A 27,359-nucleotide genomic window follows, 5' to 3' on the forward strand; every position below is an offset into this window, starting at 1 on the left:
CCATGTAGGGAGACTGCAGGGGTGGCCCCAACACTACCTGCATACTAACAGAGTCTCTATTGTAGCCCTGTCAGGCCCCTATTGTACCCCAGACTGCCCCCCACACACACACACGCACACACACACATAAATTACCCCTCAGCACCCTGTATCAAAGGCAACATTCTCCTCTTCTTGTCTCTTTTTTAACATGCTTTCATTCTTTCTTCATTTGGTTTTCCCCTAACGACCTCCCCATCAGTAACTTTACTTCCAAGTCCAGATTCACCCTCCTCTCCTCTCCTCTCCTCTCCTCTCCTCTCCTCTCCTCTCCTCTCCTCTCTGCTTTCTCTTCTTGTCTCCTCTCTTTTGGTTACTCCCTTAGTCCTCTTCTTTTCTCTCCTCTCCTCTCATGATTCCTCCTATCCTCTCATCACTGGCTTCTTTTTCTTCTCTTTGTTTTCCTCTCATCACCTTTCTTCTCTCCTTTCCTTTGGTTTCTTTATATTATTTTCCTCTCTAGTTTTCTCTCTTTTTTCTCTCTTCTCCTCTTCCTGTTCTCATCACCTCCACCGTACGACTCATCTCCTCTGCTCTCTTTACCTGCTCATCTGTCTTTTTCTCCTCCCCCAACCCTCCTTTTCTCACCAGCTCTCTCAATCACCTCTCTGCCATCTCCCCCCTTCTCCTCCCTTCATCACCTCCTCTCTCATCCTCTCTGCTCTTATTGCCACTCTAATCCTCCCTTCTTCACCCCTCCCTAAGTTTTTTTGACCAATTTAGTCTTGCAACACTGATGGAAACTTTATAACGCTGTCATGTCTTAACACACACACACACACACACACACACACACACACACACACACACACACACACACACACACACACACACAAACAAACAGATTTATTCCTATTCCCCTACATTCCTTGCAGTGAAGTAAATCCTATATTGTGTAATCGCAACAACTGCATGTTACAGCTCCATGATTCATCCTTGTGGATTACGGGTTATGCATTCCAAACATGACATCTTGCGTTCCTTCAACGCTTCTGGCATCAATAATCATCTCAGACCTTTTCCGTATTCCATCCATCAGGATTATTCCCGACACCTGCTGAGGGCACTAGCCAAAACACAAAGCCATAAAGTGTTTTCACACTCTGGTCAGATGATCTGTCTCTGAACCAAAACTGAAGCATGATGCCAAAGCTGCTACTACCACATGAGGTGTTTGTTTGTTACTTGTTAAACAATGTTTAGATTCATGGTACTCAAATCCAGCTTTTTGTTATATTGTAACATATTTTAGTAATATCACAAAGTAATAAAAGTGCATTGCTACAGTAGAGTATGTACTTAGAAAATGCAAATAAACGTCAATGTCAGTAATCCAGATTTGTCCTAACCCTCCCACCAACCCATGCATGTATACAATTGGACGTTGTGTATTTTTTATAAACTTGTATTTTGTTGCATTCATTTGAATTGATTGTATTTACAGTTAAAATGTAACTATAACTATATATCATTTTATTATAATTATATGTAAACTACATGGAGTCACACAATATATGACAAAATCGTGTATGAGCCCCTTCCCCCTACACACACATGCCATGATACAAACATTCAAACACATACAAACCATCACACATTCTGCATTATCACACCTCATAATGGCCCAGACTCTTTGGCCTTCTGCCAAACCATCAAACCATGTTTCATCTGTGCGCCAAACTCCCAGCATTCCTCTGGATGACTAAACCTTCACCTCAGTGTCACCACACAACAAACACACTGACACTTGACTTCCCATCAGCCCACAGACCCCAAGACAAACATGGTCACTACATTTTCAAATGTTTTGTCAAAACAAGTGAGTGTCATGATCTACCCGGGGCAGCTGGGTACAAAGATATCACATCTAATCTGCACACATTCAGGTTTACTGTAAACAGCGTACTTCTCCATGAAGTCAGTAGCATATGTAGGAACATAAAAAGTTGCAATGGGTAAGATGCCTGATTTAAGGGACTCTTGAATGTCAGTGTGATTATTGCTGCCAGATGTGCCAGCTTCTGCACCTGACAGTATAATCAGACATTTTCTATCCATCTGTTGCTTTTTGACTTTGTATGTAAAAAAAAAAAGAAAGCAAGACATTCAATAATGCCCAAATGTGTTAAAAAGTTGCATGCTTGGCTGTGGTGGAAAACTTTCATCAAGGGGCGTGACAGTAATAGCTGCTGGAAAATGAATCAAAACATCTGCACACTTATCTCTATTGTAAACACATAACATGTTATCTAAGTTTCTGGTAACACAGTTTGAAGTGGAGATCAGTGTGTGTGATGTTTTCATAATTTGTATTTGCTGATTTGGAAGGTTTTGCTAATATTAGCTAATGGAAATGCTTTTTAAAATACAGTTTAATACAGCTCTTCCTGTTTTATTTCAGTTAGTTTATCTTTTTTTTTTGTATCAGTAGATGCATCACTGCCATATTGCTGCAACCTACCCTTATATGTCTCCACCAGAAAGAATGAAATGAATTCATGAACATGTAAATGCATACAAGCTAGGAAGCAGCCATGAACTTTCATGATTTCCTAGAGTTGCTGGTATTCTTTTAATTATGCATCCTCTTGACAATATTTGCAAAATGCTAGCTGATGCACTAGTTTTTTTTTTCCACCTCACCGCACAGTGGGTTGCAGTTAAGAGTGAAGTCACTCTGGGCACATTCCCAGTTGTGTGTGTGTGCAGTGAGGCACATTGTAGTTTAAATACTTACAAACCTTACCCTGCATAAGTCAAGATTAAAAAAATCAAATAATCAACAACTTATATATGCTATACATTACAAGCATGTTGAATTGCATTCGTGAGCGCTACTGAACGTTCAGAGTAAAAAAAAAAAAAAGAAAGAAGAGGTCATCTGTTTTCTTTACCCTGAAAATAACTGCGACTGAACAAATACGTTCAGGTTGCTGTGAGGAGACACAGATCAACAGTTGTGTTTGAGTATTTAGGTCAGCTAGACGGGGACTCAGAAATAAAAGACTCAGACGCTTGAATTCAATCAGAGCGTTTCTTTGGTCAGAACGCAGCTGGACGAACAGAGACATCTGTGTGTGTGTGTGTGTGTGTGTGTGTGTGTGTGTGTGTGTGTGTGTGTGTGTGTGTGTGTGTGTGTGTGTGTGTGTGTGTGTGTGTGTGTGTGTGTGTGTGTGTGTGTGTGTGTGTGTGTGTGTGTGTGTGTGTGTGTGATCCTCTATGTGCATGCATTTACTGGTTTAGTGCTATATTTATGCATTTTATTAGTGTCTTCAACTAACACACAAGAAATTGATATACTGCACATTCCAACTTTATGGACTGTATAGGACAAGCATGCTGCTGTCTTGGTTCTGGTTGCCTCCACTGGACCTCTGAGATCATACCAGAGTTTTCTTACACACAAGTTAAAGCAACACCAAAGCACTTTTCCTCTTCGGTCTCCCTACAGGTTGGAAGCGGAATTGTGCAGTACCGCTGTCGTAGTAATTTCTTATGTCTCATTCGAACTACAGATCCGCTACCCGATCTGGCAAACTTGCATTGTGCGGTTATAGCCGATAGAGGGCCGCAAAGCGAATGCCGTTCACCCTGTTATGAGTTGATCAACCACTGAAACGATTTTGGAAACATTATTTTAAGGTACAAAATAATCTTTGGTGTTGCTTTAAAGAATAAGTAATGTCATTCTAACTTTTAACTATCAGCAAAATTGAATTTCATGCATTGAATAAAAGATGCTTGACCCCATGATTTACCACAATAAAAAAAAAGTCCAGTATCTTGCATCTTACTAGCCATTCAAATATGATCCTTAAATGTTAACAATTAATATTGTCAGTTAAAAGTTCTCTGTTTACTGGCTCCCTGTTTTGTATGTCTTGTGAACGGGAATGCGCATGTACGTTTAAGCATGCAGACAAAGCAATACACGGTCCTGCTAATGGTGTCACACTGTTCCACTGGTGGACATATAAAGTGCAGGACTGTGACACAAGAATCCAGGATTTGCACCCAGCCTCTTATCTGTGTTTAGGTTTAGGAAACAAAAGCATTTTGGTAAAGATTAGGGAAGGGTAAAGGGTTTTAGCTAAATGTTAATAACATTTTTGGATTGACTGCAGATACTTTTTCTGTACTAGATTAGATTAGAGAATGTTCTGTATTAAACCAGACCCTGATCTTTTCCTAATCTTAACCAAGTGCCAAATGTTCTGTACTACAATTACTAATTATCTGTGAAAAATGTAGTCAGTAACCTAATCACAAAGTATCACAATATTAAAGTATCATTTGGATTACCTCAATACCAAGTACGGGCATGACTTGCACTGACGGCGATGTTGTTCCCCTTTCCTGCTTTAAATACAAAAAATAATGGCGACGTTTTTTTCACCTTAGAGGCCAGTGAATTGGCAACTGTTACCTATAGTTCACTCACAGAGTTACGTTGTGTGAAGTGTTTTAATGGGTGCGCATGGTAGTAATATATGTCATTCTTTATTTGTAAAATGTATTTTAAATTTGTAAATCTTGCTAATAATCCCCATTTTTACTAAATGTAGCAGTAATCCAATTATGTCTTTTTTTTCTGTAACTTTAACGGAATACAGTTACCTTTTTTGTATCCTAATTATCGTATTGACCCGAATAATAGTATTATAGTATTCTATTTTTACATTAATTAACAACATTTTCTCATTATGTCAATAGAATATGTAATCCAGCAGGCATTTCATTTCCCTCAACACATATTTGCTGTTGCAAATTAAACTTAAACTTAAAGTTCTACACATGCTTCACCTGTAAAACTGGTGTGTTAAGTTACTAAGATGTACTGTTTGTAAAGGTAGACATACAGACCACAGGTGGCGTTCTGGTCTGCCACTCCCTGTGCAGCGTGCTGCCTGAGGGGCTTACCTGAGGGCAGCAAGGGACTTTAATAACATTTCTCCCCCTTTAAAGCGGCATTTGTCTTTGTTGCCTTTTCCCCTTGGATTTTATCAGACTTGAGAGAAGACCTGATGAAGTATGCTGAGTGTTTTTTCTTTTCTTTCTAAGTTCTGCTATGGTGATGAGCTGAGTGAACCCTTATTTGAAAAAGGAGAACATTTTCAGAGAGGGAACAAATAACAGGACGTCTGTTAGTGGTGGAAATAAAAGATTCAAAATGTGAGCTATGAGAAGTGAGATAATGCTATGAACCACAAAATAAACAAAAAAGGCAAATACTGAATGGCCTTGAACAGCTTATTCAATTTGTTTCTCATTTTCAGTTCACAGTATAACCCCAAAAGAGGGATTTTTTTAATCGTAAAGTCCATGTCTTCATTTAAAATACATAGAAATATAACAGAAAAAGAAAGAAAGTTTAGTGGGAAGAGTGAGCCAGCACTTGACCTTAATATTGATTAGGTATCCTACTTCTCAGTAAAGAGAAGACAGTCAAGTGGAAATTATATGAGCGACTTTCAAATGAAAAAAAGTCTTATGAAGTGGATTTTCAACTTAATATATTAGTTTAATAGCCTCTTACAAAACATTTTTCTGTATCTATCTGGCGCCCTAATGCAGGCTGTCTCTAGATGAGTGATCAGGTAACATACAGCAAGTGATGTGAAAGGTGTTTAAGTATGATTATATACATGTAGTTTCTATGTATAAATTGTGTGTGTGTGTGTGTGTGTGTGTGTGTGTGTGTGTGTGCGTGCGTGCGTGCGTGCGTGTGTGTGTGTGCAGATGGAGGGTGTAAATATGAAGAGAGAGAGAAGGAGAGAAGGAAAGAAGGAGAGAGAGAGAGAGAGAGAGAGAGAGAGAGAGAGAGAGAGAGAGAGAGAGAGTCAGATCTCGACCCTGTTGTGAAAGTCAATGTCGGTGCTGTTCTGCTGTAGAAGGCTCTCTGTCGTCCCTTTTTTCCACTCTCCACGGAGGAAATGCTTGCCATTTCAACAGGCGTCGATCCCAAACGGTTTCTCTCACTGAGAGGAGCTCGACCGCGGAGCCGTTAGCGACTACTCTTACGGCACACAAACGCAATTGGCTGTAGCTCGGGGGTACGGAAAGCATTCCTCTATGTGAATGTATCAGTTCTCCAAAGTTACCCGTTTTATACCAGCATCTATAGAATAGAATAGAATGGAATAAATCTTTATTGTCCACCGGGGTGGAAATTTTTCTTTGGCTCACCAGACATACAAAAAATAAACATACAAACAACATATCAGACATAGTAAATTGAGTATAAAAAAGATAAAAATAAAAATATATAAATATGCTTAAATTCATTAGGATAGCAGCTCATATTGATATTATCACTTTGTTTGGTTGAGGATACTGATGGCATTTGGAATAAAGGATTTTTTATTTCCCTTTTATTCAATTAGTGGGTGCAAATCATTGACGACAATGTTGTAACACATTTCAGTCCAAGCAGTAAGGTTAGAGGGATATCAAAATTTCTATCATATTCTATCACTTACTAGCTAGTGAGCATCACGGGACATTTTGATCCAACTCTTATTTAAAATATACAGAAATGAAGAGCGTAAGACAGGAAATATGATCATTTGTGGTCAAATTGTTAAAAATGCCTCCTTTGCTCTCCCTCCTGCTGCAGCTGCTGAATGTTTTTTAACATAGGACGGCCCCACAATGCTGTTATTTTCACTTTTTGAATACCAGAGCAGGTCGAGAATACATTTGCCTTGGTGCAATTTATAGCTTCATGAACGTGCAGCCTCTCCTTTCATACACACCCTTTAATCAAAGTTACAATTATAACGTGTACTGTCTAAACTGGCCTTCACTGCTCGACAGGTAGGCCTGCTGACCACTTACTCTTTTGCTCTCATATGCAGAAACACGCTGAAAGTATACACACGGAGGAGAGAATTACAGCATGTTTGACCGTTTCTTACCCTTAAATTTCTTTTTTTGGCAAAATGGTGTCCTTGTCTTGTGCACATGCCATTTGCTTGTTTTAAAAGAACATTCTCCAGATCGCGTAGGATCTGCAGGTTTCAGAAATGTACGACTTATTGTAAATGAAGAAAAAGAAAAAGGATTTTGTTTTTCGTTCTTGCTCTTTCTTTTTCTTACAAACCTCCTCTTCCCTCTAACAGCCCTCGCAGAGCATGTATTGTTGCGCCACCTGTTGCAGAAGGCCACAGCGAAGCACAAAGAGAGTTTGTCTGCATCCAGTAAACCTTGGCATCTCACTGTTTGCGGGTGTGAAAGTGGATAAAGATTCAGTTGTGGTTGTACATGTGGACGCAGGCCTCGGTGTGGATGCTCTTACCTCTGACTTCCCCCAGCAGTTCGTTGGCGTTCAGGCGGTCGACGTGCTCCTTCCAATCTTTGGAGAGGAGCCTCTCCATGCAAGTCGGTTCTACAAAAAGACAGAAAAGAATCACCTTCACTTTTGATGTTTGTTAAACAGCTTACCACACACAGACTCAATAAGAATTTCATAGCGAAAGACGTCTATGAATTTTCAACCAAAAAAGGCCAAAAAGTAGTGCTGTCAGTTAAACGCGTTATTAACGGCGTTAACGCAAACCCATTTTAACGGCGTCAATTTTTGTTTTCGCGAGATTAGCGGTCTTTTTGGCCTAGCAAACTTTGTCGTTTTTTTCACATGCTGTTGCAACGACTAGTAACCGTTGAAAAACTACAACACCACACCGGATCTAGCCAGACCGGAAACACACACTTGTTTGGCCTTGCGAGCCGGCCAAAGAGTAGTAGGCTAGATGGTAGGCAGCTGATGCAAATTCGCCGCCCCCTCATCAAAGCCAGGCGACAAAAGCACAAAGCAAGCCGATCCACTTTCCCATGTTGATAAGAGCATTAAAATGAGAAAAAATAATGGGACATTTAGAATAGATAAAAATGTGCGATTAATTGCGATTAATTGTGAGTTAACTATGACATTAATGCGATTAATCGCAATTAAATATTTTAATCGTTTGACAGCACTACAAACAAGTTCTGGGTTGTATTTTCAAAAACAATGCATGTACCACCTGATTAGATCAAACCGTTTGGTAAGTTCACTAAAGAAGCCTGAGGAAATTTAGGGTTGCCCACAAACAAACTGTGATGTTTGTTTCCTTTTAATATGTTTATGTTTTTGTATGCACCATGCACCAAGGCAAATTCCTTGTAAGGGTTACTTACTTGGCAATAAAACCTTTTCTGAATCTGATTCGGACACACCAAGAAAAGAAAAGAAGTGAAAAGAAGAGACAGAGGGAAAAGAACCCATCTCTATGAATTGTTAAATTTCAAAAAAAAAAAAAAAAAAGAAAGGAAGAGGACAAGGAATCATTTAAAAAAAAAAAAAAAAAATATGCAGCAGCCATCCAGCTGAGCAGTTGAGAATGTCTGCATTGTTCTGGTCTTATTTGTGGCTGTCCTCTCTCTCACAATGTGTCTCATAGCCTCAGGATAATCGACATCAGAGACACATGGTCCCATAAGATTAATAAGGTCTCACTTGTTCAATTGGTGTCCTGCTGTGAACTTTACTTAAACAATGAGAACTTTTTAATTCTTCATCAGGCGGATAGCAGAGAGAGAGAGAGAGAGAGAGAGAGAGAGAGAAACAGAGAAAGATATCTGCACATGTGCAAGCATGAGTGTTTGGGTGTGACTTTCCCATACAAGAAAGACAGAAATGTACAAACTGAAGGATGGATGCTGTCAGGTATCAGTGGGGGAATGTAACTAAGTATATTTACTTAAGTACAGTGTTGGTACTTAACTGAATTCTTTCCGTTTCATGTTACTTTTAAGGAAATAATGTAGTTTTAGCTCCACTACATTTATTTGACAGCTACAGTTTAGTTACCAGTTACTTTGCAAAGTAAGATATTACATTAAAAAAAAACATATCAGTTTATAATATATGATGCATTATGATGTCATTGCTGTTGGGCTGAACCCTTGTATCTCCAAATTTTGTCATTTTAATTTTTTTTTCATAAATCAATGGTATTGGTCACCCTCTGTCTGTGGATTTTACAGATATTTAAACAGCGACGAGACGATTTTGTCTGACTTAGTCTGAAGTAAATAGCTCAATAAAATGTTGTCAAATTAAGCCTTTATTTTTAATTTCCTGAAAAACGCTTTTGGACATATAACATTTTCACCCGACAGCGACCATATTATCATTAAAATAGCCATCTGTTTATAAAGTGGTCACAATCATTTCCATCTCAACCAGCTACAACATTCAAATTCTGCTTAAATTTACACAGTATGTCAGTAATAACAGTCACATAAAAAGATAACAATGACAGGATTCCGCTGGGTAATGAGTAATAATAATTTTTCCACCACACAATACCTGTGTGAGTGTGTCTGCATGTGAAACTGCTTCCTTGTACATACTGTACATGTCCACACACTCCTTAAACAGCCCAGGGTTTGTGTGTATACTCTGGTGGTTTTCGTGCCAGCGGATGCGCCACAGATGGTGTCACGGTCACGCAGGGCCTCATGCCGAAGCCTCAGTCACCAAGGAAGTCAAAAAGAACCCACACACACACACGCACACATAAAAAGGACACATTCTTGGGTGCTGTGTGGAAAACATGCGCCTAAGGGCTTGCCTGATTTAGAATGGTTAAGTCAGACAATAGCTTATTTGTGGTGCCTTTATCCTGACAAAAGGCGCTATAGGCATTCATAAGGGCACATGGCCTATTGTGAATGGCTTAATGTTTATGCGTATGGGCCCATTGTGTGGTCAAGAGATGCCGTCCGCAGGCCGGGCATAACTTCCTTGTAGAGCCCATTAAAGCCTTGCATGTTTACAGTCGGATTATGATTGCCGTAAATAAGCTAATGCAGCCGTCCAGATCACATGGGATTAATGTAAACGTGGGGGAAAGTCAGCGAGGGAGGGAGGGTGTCAGTTAGCTACAAGACAAAGAAACAACTTAAAAACTACAGTAATAATGGTGATTTCCCAAAAGAACACTGGGTATTTCCAGACAGATGGTCCACATAGCAGCAAAATAAGGTAATTACAATGTCCCCACCCTCAGGACAATGGAATCCACCCAATTTTTCATAGATTTATTGGACAAGTGGCTCCACTGGATATGTATTTGTGTACATTTGGTTCAATGGGTGATATTTACAGCCAGTAAAGGGGGAAGCTGGAGCATGGGGTCAGGATGAGAAACTTTTTTTTTTTTCTCATCCCAAGACCTAAAGGCGCCGATGTGTTCTCGTTTAGCAGGCCTCTTATAAAACAAAATTAGGGAGCACAATTTATGGGAGCACTTAGAGAGGAAGATACAACCTGTAACTCCAAGATACATCTGCATAAGTCAACTTTGTGTGTACTCTGATGCACAATTTATACCCCCCGTACCGATAAACAGATCAGACGCAGAGACATAGAGAGTGGGGGATGGCAGGGATGAGGTGTAAGTGGGGAGGAAAAGAAAAAGAGAACAAGAAGAGAGGAATAAAAGAGGATAAGAGGGAGATGTTTTACCCTAGATGGCTTTCTGTCTGTCCCCGCGACCGAGTCGGGGATCAAGTACTGTTTAGATTGGAGGGTGGATAAAAATTCCTCGCTGTCCGAACACCAACTCCTTTATCAAGTGGAGGAGAAATGCGGAAGATGGATGGTTTAAGGAAGAGGAGGGAGAGGGAGGATGAATGGGGTGAGGAGAGAAGGGTAGATGAAAAGACAAAAATGGGAGAGACATAGGAGAAGAGGGAAGTAGGACAGACGACTTGAGTTGAAGGCGAGTTCATGCGCAAGATGCAGAAGATGCTTGATTCATCTTCTGTAAGTAGAGAGAGTTGTATGAGCTTGAATGGAAGGATGATAGAGAGAGATTAGAAATGGCAGGGAAATAAGAAAATAAAGAGGAAAGAGGAGAGCTACTTTAGAATTAGTAAGGACAAAATGAGAAAGCCCTTGCCAAACCCTATACTGTATACTGTAAATGATATGGGATACCGATGATAAAAGTGTTTAAACTGTTGTATTGGGCTTGATACTTTATCTAACCCTTGGCCCTGACATCAGAGATTGGTTGTAAATACACCTGCGGGGAAAGACAGGGAGGAGAGACAGAGAGAAGGGACGAGTGAGCAATAAAATTAAGTAAAGGAGAGAGAGAAGGAAGGTGAAGGAGATAAGAAGTGGATAAAAAGAGAGAGAGAGAGAGAGAGAGAGAGAGTCGTAGTAAATCAACGCCGAGGCAGCCAGTGAGCTGGCGAGTGTTTCAGGTAAACACAGTTTTATCACCTGTCCCCACGCCAACCTGCCAAGATACAATGTTTTGGGTGTATTACACGAGCCACAGGCAACCCACTGTTTGTGTGTGTGTGTGTGTGTGTGTGTGTGTGTGTGTGTGTGTGTGTGTGTGTGTGTGTGTGTGTGTGTGTGTGTGTGTGTGTGTGTGTGTGTCTGTGTCAGGCAAGCATCAACACTCCCAAACAGCCATTGCCAAGAACAACACAGTGTGCCACAGGCTTCCACTCGGACTGAGTCTCCCTCTTTTTTCCCTCCTTCTGTCTTTTACTCTCTCTCTGTTTCCATGTATTAAAAAGTTTTTTCATGGAACGAACTTGTGTAATGTCCTTAATAGAGCACAGAGGGAGTATATTCTCATGTTTTGTTTTGAATAAACTCAACTTAGAAACAGTCTAAACAGTGGTGGTATATAGTATAAGTAGTATAGGTAACGAGATTTACGTTCTGGCCACAACTTTACTTATCTTAACTTCATTTTTGAGAAATCATGACATTTTCTGCCAGTTTGGTATCGCTGATGGCTCTAAATAATACAATAAACTTGAGCGTGCAAGTCAGAGTTGTAGCAAATTCAAAACACTTTATCATTTGTCACCATAACTGCCAAATTCATCCTCAATTGACTCAGACTCTGAAAGTCAACTTGTTTTAAATTGCTCAAGTAACTGCAAGTGTAATCTCTGGCTTCCACTAGCTGTTAGCAATGCACCAAACAGATTTTAAGCTAGCTAACTGAATGTTTTTTAACAAACTTTTTCTAGATGAAATGGGAGTTGGGAGTTCAATAAATAGTTTAGGAAATGTGTTTATTTGGTTGCCAAGAGTTAAATGTGAAGATTAATACCACTGTCATGTTTTCACGCTAAATATGCTTAGCCTAAAGGCTGGATGCAAGGGGAAACAGCTAGCTTAGCTCTTGCTAAAGTAAAAAAAGACATCTGCCTACTAGCACCTCTAAAGCTCACTAATTAACACATTCTATTTTGGTGGTTTAATCCACACATAAACCATAATGTAAACTACAATTTGTGGTTTTACGGGAACTTACATGCTAGAACTATTTCTTGGCCAGTGACTTCCTGGAGTTTTCCAGGCTGCAACCTCACAGTGATGACAAGACTCCAGAAAGTCATTGAGCCCAGAAAGTGTATTCCCCAAAATGTCAAACTATTCCTTGCGTTTTTTTAAACATGCTTGTATCTTTGACTTGTTATCAAAGAACTCGATACGTCTATGCAGCTGCCCAATTTTTTGAACTGAGGATTCAACAGCAAGTCGAATGTCCATCCAAGCCTCGGAAGTTCTCCAGCTGTCTGTCATTTAATGTTTACTTATTGAATCTCATTGAACAGCATCTGAGAAATGTCTAGACATGTCAAGAAAATGTCATCACACCCTCTGTGAAATATCAGACATGTTGTTTCTTTTCTTCAAGTCTCCATAGTGGTTGTATGGTCATTAGCTAGATATATTTTTCTGTGTTTGACTTCAGGGGAAAGTGTGAAATTTGACCATAATTTAAATACGCAACAGAACAGTAACAATTCTTGAGAGAAACTTTCCATTTGTTTTCTGACATGCAGTGGGTCTACATTTGAGAAGCCAGTTTGTTTACTTTATAGAAGTAGATTTAATTCACATTTTATATTTGATGACATTTCAAAAGTTCCCTTCAAATTCACTTGACATTTAGATGGAAACATAGCATCTCTTTTACTCGCGCTCTCTCTCTCTCTCTCTCACACACACACACACACACACAAAATGTACAGTTGCCAAAGCTCAGGAACTCTTACTGTAAGTCTGCAGTCAAAACGCCAAGGTAAAGAGAAAAAAACATTAATCTGATAAATTAGTTAATGTTAAAAATAACAAAGGTCTATGTTTTAGTGGGTGCCTGATGTTTGTGTAACACACCCACAGCTGAAAAAAACATTTTGTGTCTTAACGTCACTACTGAATGTGTGTAAATGGAAGCTGACAGCTACTTTGCACTTCCAAATTTATGTCAGTGGTGTGACTTCAGCTGCAGACCCCACAGCATCAGAGAGAGAGGAAAGAAAGAAAGAATAGGATAGAGAGCAACTGAAAAGACAGAAAGGATAATAAGACAGAAACCAACAGGAAGGAAGACAGCGATATTACAGTAAAGAAAAAGAGGTAGAGAGGCAGATCGACAGAAACAGACAGATAGGAAGAAAGACTCCGAGAGATAGAGCGAGAGCGGCTGACAGAGTGAATACAGCAAGAGAGGCACAGAGAGAGCAGCTGTCCTAACAGCTGGCCAGCAGGATTGATGTCTCAGTGAAATAAAACTCAACATATGTCCAAACATGAGGAGACAGGCCAGCCAAGAGGAGGAAAAAGATACACAAATGCATGCATGCACACACACACACACACACACACACACACACACACACACACACACACACACACACACACACACACACACACACACACACACACACACACACACACACACACACACACACACACACTGATATGAGAACACTGGTGCACTCTGAAGCACTTGAACATACATGCACACCACACACGCTGATTAAAGAATGTCAGCACAGTGCTGAGACGTTTAATTGAACACAACACACACACACACACACACACACACACACACTTTCAATGGCCTATCACTGCTCCCTCAGTATTGTAAAATCATTAAACTGCAGAGTGGTTAGCCTGGCTGCGTGTTAGCACGGTGTACATTTCAAACACACTATTTTCATCCGTCAGATGACACCCAGACTCTCTTGTCACAGAACATGGCCTGAGAAAGCAGGGAAGCTGGGGGGGGAGGTGGGTTTTTGAGGGATAGTAGCCCTGTGTAACCCTCTTTTCATACATCATCTCCTTCACACAATTACACACACACACACACACATTATTTTGCTTTTGCTGCTTAGTGATATGCCCAACCTACTCCAACAGAGCAGGCCACCTGTAGGAGCCATATGTTAGCTTTGCGTGCACTGCAACCACAACTTTGATGGTAAACGGATGCTCTAATCCAGTTTGATTTATGATGAGTGCACCCATAGGATACATTTTAATGCTTCAATTTAAGTTTTTTTAAACAGTCGAAAACTCAAAGATATTCAGTTCACTGTCATGGAAGACTAAGAGAATTATTCAAATTGGAAAAGCTGGAAACTGTTCAAAAATGACTTTAGCAATTAATGGATGATCAAAATCCATATTTTTTCAAGAGCATGCTGGAGTGAGTTAATGCAACTAAGGTTGCATTTTTACCTCCTTGTCCTGACGAAAACTGTGACGCAAAAGCAGCCTGTATATCATCTGAAAGCATCATTTCAGTTGATATGACATCTACAAAATGTCAGTACTTTGTTTTTATTTGTCGAGTGACCAGAGATGGACCTGAAGCTGAAGCTCAGAGAACTGAGCAAAGGTAAAGCGGTGCTTTAACACATGTTAATTTATAATGCGTTCTACAGCAACAACTCATCTATAGTTTTGTCACAATAAAATATTCCTTCAACTTAAGAATTTGTTATAAAAAAACAATTGAGAAAATGATTTCAGCATTTTGGTCTCCTTTTTCTGACAGAAAGAAACACAATTCAGAAGCAGCCTGAAGATCACCTAATAGCGGTTATGGGTATACATTTACATGGCACACAACCTAAACCCCTTGCGCTGACCTTTGACCTTTACAAAAACTGAATTACTATATTTTACTTCACCTGCAGCTTAAAGAATTAAGTCAGGCCCCAACTTTGCCTGGGTGGGGCTTTGATTCCCACTGGGGCCACCACAGTTAAAAATACTCCCAAAGTAGCCTACTCCCTCCCAGCAGCGTAAGTGTAAGTACTTTATGTGATATAATGTGGCGGCGCTGCTAAAGGCGCCCAGTTGAAACCCTACAGCCCTGAATTAGACAAAGGATAGTGTTTCTACTGAAGGTGTGAGTTTAATACTAGAAAAGCCCAGCTGCTGATCCCGGCTGTGCAGCCAGAGTGGTCAGGTCTGTCCTGCATTACTGTACAGCACTGATATCAACAACTACTGCAGTCCACGGGCTGAATGCTAGGAAAAGCACGTTAGTTATTACGTCACACCAATTACACTCTGCACTGACGGAGCTGCAGGAATTAAAAATCGCTGACTTTAAAAAGCCTGATTTCGGCTGATTTGGCACCACTTGGACGGACGCCACATCTTATCACTGGCTGATTTCATTTCTTAACTATCACTCATTTTAAGCAGGAATAAAAGCCCCGACATTTCTCAGATATTTTTTAACTTCTTTACGTCAGCTCTTTGTGTAAGAGGTGGACAACAATCAAGCAAGAGTGACTTATGAGCTTTAAAAACGGTACAAGCTTAGGCGTATGATGCACCGCAACAGCAGCAACAAGGTTACTTTGGGTTTAATACATTTAACATGTAAAAAAACATCTATTCACTGGTCAATGGCATTATTTAATTTCTCCTCTCACATTTTTTCAGGGTTTCATTTTTCTTCTTCTTTTTTGAAAATAAAGTTAACGGTCTGTTAGCTTTTTTTCTCTAAGAGCAAAGTTGTATGGGTCTTTGAATACAAAGAGAATCTATTTTGTGAAATCTTTGTATTCCGATTGAATGGAACAAAACTAAATTAATAAACTTGGACACGCTTCAATAGTTCTTCAGCTATCAAGATATGGGTGTAGTTTTAGATTATACAAATTTGAATGTCTCTACTTTTAAATAAAACAAAACAACTGGAACTTGAGTATACTCACGTCCAGGGTGCAAAATTGCTTCTTTGTCAAACACACGCTTCCAAAACACTAGTTCAAGACCCGAGCTTCTGGTTCCACTTTAGGCATGATATATGAAACCCTAGCCTACTTAGCACACACCGACATAGACGTACACACAGCGCGATGTGTGGTTCAGAGACAATGGAATCGTTGTTTTGGGTCGGGCCCTCGGGGGAGCTGATGTGGGTGGACCCTGTGGTTTAGGTCAGAGAGGAGAGATGGGGGGGTCAGGGAGCCAAATATCAGCATGGGAGGCCAACGGTGAGTCGACAACCGCTCCACAGCTGATCAAGAGGGAAAAACGGGAAAGTAGATCCAACATGGTCGTCTGAAACCGAAACCGCCCCCCCCCCCAACCCGACACCTCCATATCAGAAATGTATGCAGGATGAGATGGGAAAGGGAGAATAAGCATCGGTTCTTTATATCATCTGTGGCAATGGAACTTTTACTTTTTACAACTGACCTGATTTCAGACTTAAAATGAGATCAGTACACTTTCACTAACACTTTTTAGGCCTAACTTTTTGGGGGGGTTTTTTTGTTGAAAAATACCCAGATGTTTAAAGAGAAGACCATTTAGAACTGATTTTCAGTGTTTCCTGCATCTAGATGACAATGTTCACCAGTTTACAGGGTTTACAGTTTAGGGCAAGCACCCACTATTAGAACGTGAAAAGGATAAAAAAGATGTTCTGATTATGCACCAGCGTCCTTTAGATGAATTTATATGATGATATATTATTTGTGCTGCTAATGGTATTTCTATTTTAGAATATTATTATATTTTTGTTTTAATATCCAAAATAAAAACAGATACATTCACAGATATTTTTTTTTTAAATAATGATAGAATATAGTGATCCCTATTTATTTCCAAAAAATACTAAAAATATTCTCAAATATCAAATCATGTTGTTAACAACTTGAATGTTTTTAACCAATTTGGGCAGATGTTTGTCCTTCGTGTTTCAGAGAAAACAACATTTTTGGACAACTTAATTAGAGATGCAGCGTTCTGTATATCAAAGCCATGTGTGTGTGTGTGACGGTTCAATAGAGACAAACAGTTTTGATCACAGTCAACCTCTTTGAAGAGCTGTGTCAAACACACTCCAATGGCATCAAACATGATCTGTCTTGGCGCTGACACAGGCAGTATCTTGTTTTTTCATTAGCCTACAGTTATATCAAGTCGGCCTTCGCCAGATGCGAAATTATCAGGTGAACAATTTTGCATTTAACTGAAATTCTAGTAAAAAAGGAGGACTTGATAAAATCTCTATTTAATCTGATTCTTTTGGACGACATTCAAAACTGTTCCGGCAAACCACATTGCATGCGCTCGTACCATATGCTGGCTGGCCTGCAGCCAAACTGAGCAGAAGAGGGCTACTAGGCATATCCCACTGACTGTATTTGTAGTCAAGACCCACATGCTGTGGCTGATCATTAGTAAAGAGATCCCTATCAATTACAGAGGACGAGATTGAAACCAACCACAAGTTGTCCAGGGGGAGTCGGCCTGTTGGCAGAGCCGAGGAGAGCAGCACTGACCACCAAACACAGGCATATACAAAAGTAGATTAAAAAGGAAGTTTATGTTTGGAACACATACAGCATTTTTACATACACAGTGTTGCCCTGTTGCTCCTAATATGGCAAGTTGTGACAGTGGTTTATACACCAGTGTCCTAAATGCTAATCCACACACACACACACACACACACACACACACACACACACACACACACACACACACACACACACACACACACACACACACACACACACACACACACACACACACACACACACACACACACACACAAACACATGCACAAACAAACACAGATAAAGCCCATACCTGCACACAATCACAGCTCAAGCTGCCAATCCCTTAGAGGAAGGCAAACATAGTGCCAGAGCCAAGACCTTGTTAATTAGCCAATAAGCTTAACTGTTGGGGCCGACCCCACTCGCCTGTTAAGCTGTCATCACAACTACTTCCACCTGAGTATATGAATCCATAAGCCCTCACATACACAATCACACACACAAACTGGTCAGGCACACAGGGCTCCCTTAAGTTTGAAGTTTGGTCATGCACTATAGCTTCATCTGCAGCTTAGTTAAAAAAGCCTACGGATGATTTAACCTTCAAACAGTGTTACTGACAGGCCTGGGCTAGTAAGCTGCTAATTGAAAAAAGGTCAGTTTGCTCCCCTATAAGAAAAAGAATCATCACGGCTAATGTTTTATTTCAGGTAAGGCGTCACCGAACATTTGCAGCACAGGTGCAGAAGTGGAGAGTAACGAATTACAATTACGGTACTCACGTTACTGTAATTGAGTAGTTTTTTTCTGTGTTCTATTTTTTTAAAGTTTTTTGTTTTTTTATCTGTACTTTTACTTTTGCTTAAGTATATTTTGTTTCAAGTATTGTACTTCACTGCATTTTAAATCACATCTGTTACAGAGTAAAAAAAATCCAAGGAAAAAATTGTGCACCGAAAACTACTGCAGTGAATAATGGGCAGGATGGGCAGCGCCAGCTTGTGTTTACTGGCACTAAAATCACAAGAAGGATGGAGACAGACAAGTCAGACACCAGCGGTGTAGACAAAGCTAAAAGGGAAACCCTGTTAATTTCTGCTGAAGTTGAACTCGAAGGAAATGAAGTGAACCCCTGGCCATATTTAAGCGGCCACTTCGGCTTCAAGTGCAAGAAAGGCAACGGCTTTTTAATGCAGTCTAAGCAGTTTTTCCCCAGAGAGACCGAACTAGCAGCTTTAAATGAGCTACTTTTTTACTTTTACTGAGTAGATTTTTTAACTGGTCATTTTACTTGTACTTAAGTAAAAGTTCAGCAAAGTAATAGTACTTTTACTTAAGTAGAATATGTTTGTACTCTTTCCACCTCTGCACAGGTGTTAATGCCGAATACACGGAGGTACACTAGTCGAGGATGCACATTAGTACACATCACTCCCAACTCGCCAACTAACTAGTCCCCCTCCAGAAGAGGACATACTTTCCACAGTTTGAGTGGCGGTAACAGCAGAGATGTTGAAACAGGCTTTCAGCAGTGAGAGAGAACAAAGCGAAGCCTGGCAGAATGTCTCTATTGTTAAAGAGAAGCAGGGTTAGAGGAAGGCTTGGCCTCTCTCTGACCTCCTCTTCCAGCTGTGGAAGCCATTATATGGGTGATTGGGTTGCCCAGCTCTGGCCTGGCCTCAACTCAAGACACATTGCAGACTCCTCCAAACTGGACAACACAGGCTTAAACACATAGTACAACGATAAGGCTCATAAAAACAGTTGCTGCACCAGAAGCTGCCAGAGGTCACAAGGCAGTGTTGGTGTGGAGGATACAGTCAGTGAACTGCAAACGTGTTTCCCTTTACCGTATATTGATTATACCTAACATGTAGTTTGTGGTACAGTTTATTTGTTAAATATAGTTAAGACGCTTTGATGGCTTAAATGGCTTTGACTCTAAGCGGCCTTATGAAAAGTAAACTACAAGGTTTTAAAGCCCCCCCCCCTACATTACTTACTTTAATAATTTTTCAAATTATTTATTCAAAGAGTTTAACACCTTAAAACTCAGGTAATCTGCTTCATCTGGACTGTGTGGGTGTGTTTGATCAGATTTGAGTGACAATGGTCTGCCACTACAAGCGAAGAGCCCCTCAACTCTCATTCGATTTTGATTAACATATTGTCCTTTTATTTATTTATTTTTTTTACAAAAAAGTTTTTTATTTCAGTTGACATAGGAACCCATTTCTCATCATAAGAAGTTGATTTAGAAAACATGTTAACAGGCCCTTTAATCGTGCATTGCTGGCATTGTGCAGACAAAAATGGAAAACGGCTTAGTGTTTTGCACTTAATTATGAGTTCAGGTTTCCGCAAAAATTAATCAATTCAAGACAGTCATGGTGACTTATGAAAAGAAAGCCAGGTTTGTTGGATCCCAGAAATGCATCATGTTGCCACTAATGCCAGATTGGAAGTTGCGGTGTTGGCCATTTCCATATGATGGGAGGGGCAGTGGGTGGTGTTCACAAATATGAAACAGTATCATTAGTCTGGGCTTTTATGAATACATAGTGTGTGCCTTGAGGTAGCAACTAAATCTGCTGTTTTTTTCCTTTAACAACTGTGTGTTTTGGGATCTGTACGAGATTTTCTTTATTATATTGTGGACAAATCTCGGAGACCAACGCCTCGTCAGACTGATGGGTAACTGTCAAATAGTCTCTGACTGCCTGTCAACACTGTGAATGTCCCGTGATCATAAAAACAAAAATCATAAGAGAGCAATGTCGCATCAAATCTATGAGTTGTACACTGCCTGACTTTAAGCCTTGTTGTATCCAGTCAGTCTACATGCTTTCATCTCAGACAACAGCAGATGTGTTGTTCTTATATCGTCAAAGATATCTCCTGACACATAACTCTTGTCCAGTTTACGTACTTTAGTTGAATTCAGAAATTAGTCACACACAGGTGTCCCCTTTGCTTCTTTGCAGCAGTACAGTGTAGTGGTAATTGAGCCCGATCTCATTTGCAAATGAAACACGTGAATTGCACAGTAATTCATACGGGCTCTGGCGTGAGCAGGGATTAGAGTGATGTTAAGTGTTTGCCAGGCTCCAGAGCTGCTCTGGGCACATTAGATGGCTGATGAAGTTGGCACGAGGGCAACTTGCCCATGCCAGGCCCCGTTAACAGTGGGTCGGCCCCCGGGAGACACAACAATACAGATAATGATAATTCAGTCATCACAACTGAGGGAGCTTGATTGCACACTTCACTGGGTTTAACGTCCATCGGGCAGCATCCCAGAATGGTTTGGTTTGGCATTCCACTCCTGACTGCTTTTTTCCCTTTTTGCATTGAGGGCTCAGGGACAGGTGAATTCAGATTAATGATTGCTAACGAGGCACCCATCAATGTTAAGAGACGGGTTGTTGTTTAGGTTATTTCTCTTATTTCTCGTTTATTACAGCCTTTTATTTCTCATCCTCTCTATCTTTTATTTTAAGCTACAAAATGACAGAGGAAGGAGGAGTGTTTCCATTCCACAGCATGTCTGCTGGCCACATTTTCTCTTCTGATGTTCCCTCAGGCTGGCCTTTAACATTATATTCAGTAACCAGTCTAACAGTTGAATAAGTACTAATTGCTATAACGATATAGAAAAAACCTTTTGAATGAAGTATTTGTGTCTAAGCCTTCACACAATGCAGGCACATTTCAACATGAACGCAAAAAATGTCAGAGCTTCATCCTCTTGGCTTGTATGTTCTGAAAGGCAGAAAGGACGTATTTGCAGCAACCAGCTGTGTGGTAATACACAATCTCAAAGACGTCTTGATAAAGCTTTTAAAAGCTGAGGCGGCAGTTGGGTGAAAAAAAAATCTCCTACATTGCAAAGTGAGGTGATGTCTATTCATTAGAACTGTCACAGGCACTTAGGGCTCCTCGGAGTAGAGGGCGGTTAACAGCGTGCCGACAGGGGGTGAGCGCAGCGCGGAGGCTAACAACGACATCATCCACACTTCAGCTCAGGGCTACAGTGCACAGAGGGGTCAGCCATGTTAGGCTAAGTGAGCGCTCGGTGGCTAATAGGCTCTGTTCTATTTGATCATACAGCCAATCTAACCTGGGAGAGCTCAGCTGACTGAACTCTTTTCAGCAGGAGGTGGAGGACAAGGCAAGGGACGGCATTGTTCAGCCTTTAATGTTCTTTCCTTTTGAGTTGTGATGATAGGCCACGTTTAAAGTGTCAGTCTAATGAACACGTGGCACTGAAGAGTCAGAAAAAAACAACTTGCAATACACTTGTGGAGCTTTAAAGTGCTCATATTATGCTCATTTTCAGGTTCGTAATTCTATTTAGAGGTTTTATCAGAATGTGTTTACATGGTTTAATTTTCAAAAAGCACCATGTTTTTGTCGTAATGCACATTGCTGCAGCTCCTCTTTTCACCCTGCATGTTGAGCTCTCTGTTTTAGCTACAGAGTGAGGCCTCTCACTCCTATTCCATCTTTGTTGGGAGTCACAAATGCGCACTAGCTAGGCAAGGACTACTAGCCGGTCTGAAGCAGAGTATGAGGGCGTGCCACACTAGCAGCTAGGCAAGCATCATTAAAGGCTGGACTACAACAGAGCTGTTTGGAGCAGTTTGTGAACAGTGTTTTCTTCTGGAGATGGTAAGTCCCTTTGGGGTGGACTTTGGGCTTTTTCACTTTGTAAACCTATAACATGCACAAAAAAGATATATAACAATAAAGGTAAGGGGAAAAGCCAAAAAAGCATAATATTAGCACTTTAAGTGATCCGTCACCGTCTATGCCACATCAGGAATCACTATATAAGCCTATTTAGCAGGTTGGCCTTGCACTCCTGTGTACATGTCATACCTTTCACAAAACAAAACAAACTGACAGCTTATGAATTTGAAATGCTTTGCCTTTACCAGTGACACACAACAAAGCTTTAAATCAGCATGTGAGCAAGGTTGCTTGTTGAAAAGGGATTCCAAAAATGGGCCAAAAGTGATTTCCAAGGTTCAAGGATAGAAAGAGAAACAGCAATCCCATCATCATATAGTGAAGGAGAACAAGTTGTGATGAAATGAAAAAAGCATTATTTCAACAAAATGAACAAATGAGAAACACAAAAAAGGGTGTGTAGGTTTATCGCTCAACAGTTTTGAATGGAACTGTAGGAGAACTTACCTAATGAAACATTCAGCCTCAGCCATCTATTGATCACCTCCTCTCATTTGAACTAAACTCATTATTGGGGGGAAAAAAATCTGTCAACCTCCATTATGTAGGCTTACATTAGGCTCAAAATGAAATGCATTACCACAGCAGTGCATGAACGACATTTTTACAATGCATCTTCAAGGATCACATCAATTCACATGAACACTTACACGGCAGAGTTATTATTCATGCTAAACACTGTATGATTCAGTGTGCATGGTTATATTGCACATGTTTATCTTGTTTGTCTTTGTCTTTGCTGAGTGTTTGCAGCGGGATCAATGCCACTAGTCCTCAGGGATAGCAGCTAATTAGCAAAGGAAGAGACGAAGTCAATAGCAAGCTTGTTTTTTTTTTTTTCTTCCTTATTTTCCAAAGTAGAGGAAAAATGTGCAGGAAATCTGAGTCATCTTTGGGCATCATTGGATGAAATGTTTCAGGCTGTACTTAAGAAAGAACCGTGGTGCTGCTGATGTATCTGCGTGTAAAATCGGCTGCTGAACATTTTTGTACTCATGCACAACTAGAGCTTGTCTTTTTTTAGACACTAAACAGGACCAACTCCAAAGAAATCTTTTTAAATTATTTCTATATATGTTTTCTTATATGGTTTCCAGTTATTTTTTGTGTTTATTTTGAAGCTAGAAGCTGCACCCCAAATCATCAATAAAGGAACCTCAAATTCAACTTTTTTTCAGAATCTGAATCCATCATGAATCCTTCATTTTTGCCCCACAGTTAACATTACGTAAATAGTATTTGTGTGCTATTTGCTATATTTACTTCCAAATCTGTTTCCCAAGGTAACAATAAATATAACACATACTCACACACTTTTACAAAGGAGATTAAGAATAGGAAACATGTTGTTGACCACCTTTTGAATATGACATGTACGATGTGCATTGCTTTGCTCATTCAATTAAAAAGCACTTAATATCCCCGGTCCAATAAGAGATCTGAAAATGTTTGCAATTAAATAAAGAAAAAATGAGAAATCCTAAAAAAAATGTTTTGTTTTTGTTCACTGTGATGGATTATTTTAGAACAAACTGCAGCAAACAGGAACATTTGATTTGAACTGACTGACTGACTGTGTGCAGAAACCGGCATTAGATTAAAACGAAGGAGATTCAGAAGCTTAGCAGGGTCGAGCCCTGGATGGGATTGGATGGGAGAGAATGGGAAACCTATACATGTGATGGAAAAAAAAAGAAAGAAAATAAGACACACTCTTAAAGTTGTCCCCCAGCATTTCCTTCCACCCATGTCCCCTTTGATTTGACAGGAAGATGTCACAACACATTTGAACACGCTCACACACAAGTTTTTTCCTTTCAAACCGGTTTCCGTACTGTAGATAAGAGGGGAAGCTACCTGTCTTTCAACTAAAGACACTGTGTGCTGTATTCTGCCTCTGGCTGTCCCATTCTGGCCCACTTTACTGTATCAATAACAAAGTAAAACCTTTAAATGAGAGAGATAAAGCACTCCTCTGATATCATCATGATTACTATGTGCACATAACAGTAAAGAGGGGGTCTTAGATGGTTTTAGATCTGGCTTGCTGTGGGGTGAGAAGGGGCAGGCTGAGGCATGCTGGGAGACTCCAGCGCTTTCCTGTGTTAGTGGTGTAGATCAGAGGAGCCGAGGAGAAAGGGAAACCTGTGTTTTCACTGATTGATATTGTGATCTAACGAGCAAAAGGATCTGTCAGTTGTAATTTTAGATGTTCAAAGATCCAGTGGAGAGGATGTGTTCAGAAAGGGAAAACAAAATACAGGTAAGCCTGTTCTCTCTGTTCGCTTTGTGTGTAAGTGAAGAGAAAATGAGCGACAACAGCATCCTGTCTATCAAATGTGAGGGAATAAACTCGGCTCTTTAACTGTGTTTAGGAGCCCTTCAGTCCGTTTATATCCATAGCAAAACTGTCGCTGTTGAAAATCGACAGTGGTTAGACATTCTTTAGAATTATGTTAAACCTGAAATCTGAATTTTATTTTAATTATAGCCATGATTTCTCATTGTTTGTATGGCCTGCTAACTGTTGTTAGCACATTTACTTGCAGTTTATGTGCCGCTATTCAGTCTATGCTCTAGCTTACTGCCTTATGTTAGTCGGTTGAGGATGTATTAATTCATCTACATTTCTGTTGACATACAACAACCAACCCTGTCTTCTCAAAAATGACGTTCCTGTAGCTTACAACTAAACTGCATTCTCAATTACACGTCAAGGAAAGCGACTGCCGCATGATGTGAAACCGTTGTTTTAAACGTGGTAAATGTTGTTAAGTTGTGTAATTTAAGTAACGTACGTTACGCAAGTTAAGTCAGGTTAAGTACGTGACGTAGGATAAGTACGTTACGTAAAAACAAGTCAACGTTGACTCTTGGTTTCACACTGGGCACGAATGGGGGTCTCCTGGGTGAAAGTCGTGTTTGTTTGACCCAACCATATCAAGAAACATACAAATGCACACGCATTAAGCTGAAGACTTTGGCCTACCGTCTTGTTCTGTCTTGGTCAGCTCCACAAGTTTCTTCTGTTTCAGTGTGTCCACCACGTCTGCCAGGCTTCCTTTGCGGCGCTCCGGCGTCCCGAAGGCGAGGCTGATCATTGGATCCCCGCGATCCCTGGAACACTCCTCTGGCTTGGGTGGAGAGGTAGAGTTAGTCCGGTAGGAGTAGACTGAGCAGCCTTTACTGCTTTCATTGTCCTGGGAAGAGACAGCAAATAAGAGAACCAAGATTAGAACTTCTGGAATATATCAGCACTGATGCGGGTTTGATGCAAGCTGCGAACTTGTGCCCTTTCATTGACTTGTTTTCTATTTGGTTCAGACCAGACAAATACATCCCACAGCTCTAATACCTATATACTGCATATGCTTAAATGATTATTTGGATTTAGCAGATGCTTTCTCAGCGGTGCTTTACTTTGGCATGGGCTTGCTGGCGTGACACGGAAAAAGGTCCATTTTTGGATTGCATTTAGCTACTGAGAGAGCGTCATGAGAACTTGATGTATCTGTCATTGGGAGCCCTGTGGTGTCACCACATTACATTTCTTTAAATTGGTTGGGTCTACTCTCGAATCTATGATTCTATTATTACACATACATGTCAGTGTTTGTTGCAATTGAAGGGTTTTAAAAATTAAAGAGTGGCCGAGAAACCTGGCTTGCAAGTCATTCCCCATCTCGCTCCTGGTTTCCTGTCTTCTATCTGCTGTCACCTCTCTAATAAAGACCCATTACTAAGGCAAGGAGGGCCATGACCACAACATAGAAATACTAGGAACCTCAGCGAACAAAAAAGGCAACCTTGGATAAGTACAAATTAAGTCCTGAAAGCCTGGACCTCTGTCGTTTTTACCCTAAAAACATTACAATATACAGCTCTAATTAAGTTCTGGTATTTTATTTATTGTTTTATGGTCCTGGAATAATTATGGATCTACAGTCTTCCAATGTTTTGACAGGCACACAAAGTCCCACACATCAACAAAGAAGCCTACTTGTTGGCTCTACATGTATAGACTTTATTGTGTGAGGTAATGCTAACTTAGTAGTAACTACATTGATTGGCCTTTCTAGTTTGTGCTGAATGACCAGAGTGTTTCTGCCCCTTTGCTATTTGCTCGGCTGGGTTATGAGTTAAGTGAGAGGCACAAGGAGTCTATATTTACCAAGAAGATACATAAGCCCTTCAAGACGACCATATTGTCCCAACAACAGACACTGTAGCACAGGTGTTCTAACACCGGGGCTATTTCTGGATGCTTTCTCCTCCCCTTACAGAGTGGGGGGATCTCAAAGAACTTTAGGAGGCTTATGTTTCAAAGACAAGGGGGCTTTAAGTAACAGCGGGATCTTAAGACACCCTTGAAATGACTCCAGGAGGCCCTGTTGTTCACTTTGTCTTAAGGCGGAAGATGCCTCTGTAATAAGGATTAGGAGATAGTGTGTCACTCGTGGATTGTTCAGGTGTGTTTTTTCAGCTGCATAAGGCTACCAAGGACTTATTAGGAGCAGCGTGATTGAGGCAGAAAGGCCTGATTAGGCCCAGATCATATTAAAAACCAAAAGGTCACACATTCAGTCTGCAGCAGACAACGTCCATGTCTACACTGTGATGTTAGCTAACCTTGAGCAAGGCAATCACTCTAGATACAAAGGCATTATTCATGTATGCGAAAATGAAATATTTGACCAATTAAATCAAAAATGTACTTGACTTTATAGCTTTTCAAAATGGTGTGTAATAACGTCAACTTTCATTGGGTACCTTTGTAATGCAAGACACATTTAAGAGAAATCTGTCCTTCACTTATTGGACAATGGACTTTTTTTCCCACAAATGGTGCGTAACTTTTTTATATTAATGAACGTTCATTACATGAATACATCTTCCATAGTATTATTTTTTACTCTTTTAACCAGTGGCCAAAAACT

At 40.3% G+C, this 27,359-nt stretch overlaps 1 protein-coding gene across 6 annotated transcripts in view; it reads right to left on the reverse strand.

The window, feature by feature from the left end:
• LOC120563691 (transcription factor SOX-6-like) overlaps positions 1-27,359 on the reverse strand; it is a 114,729-nt gene that overhangs the window by 45,759 nt on the left and 41,611 nt on the right. For 4 of the 6 annotated variants that reach the window (XM_039808046.1, XM_039808043.1, XM_039808044.1 and 1 more), the window contains exons 4-6: positions 25,412-25,622; positions 8,218-8,241; positions 7,337-7,426 (exon numbers count right to left, since the gene is read on the reverse strand). In XM_039808046.1, coding sequence (XP_039663980.1) covers positions 7,337-7,426; positions 8,218-8,241; positions 25,412-25,622 — 325 coding nt within the window. Of the gene's footprint in view, positions 1-7,336; positions 7,427-8,217; positions 8,242-22,869; positions 22,922-25,411; positions 25,623-27,359 lie in introns of those variants that run through there. The other 2 variants (XM_039808048.1, XM_039808047.1) reach the window with 2 other exon arrangements.

Source organism: Perca fluviatilis, chromosome 8 (genome assembly GCF_010015445.1).
Source record: "Perca fluviatilis chromosome 8, GENO_Pfluv_1.0, whole genome shotgun sequence".
Lineage (NCBI taxonomy): Eukaryota > Metazoa > Chordata > Actinopteri > Perciformes > Percidae > Perca > Perca fluviatilis.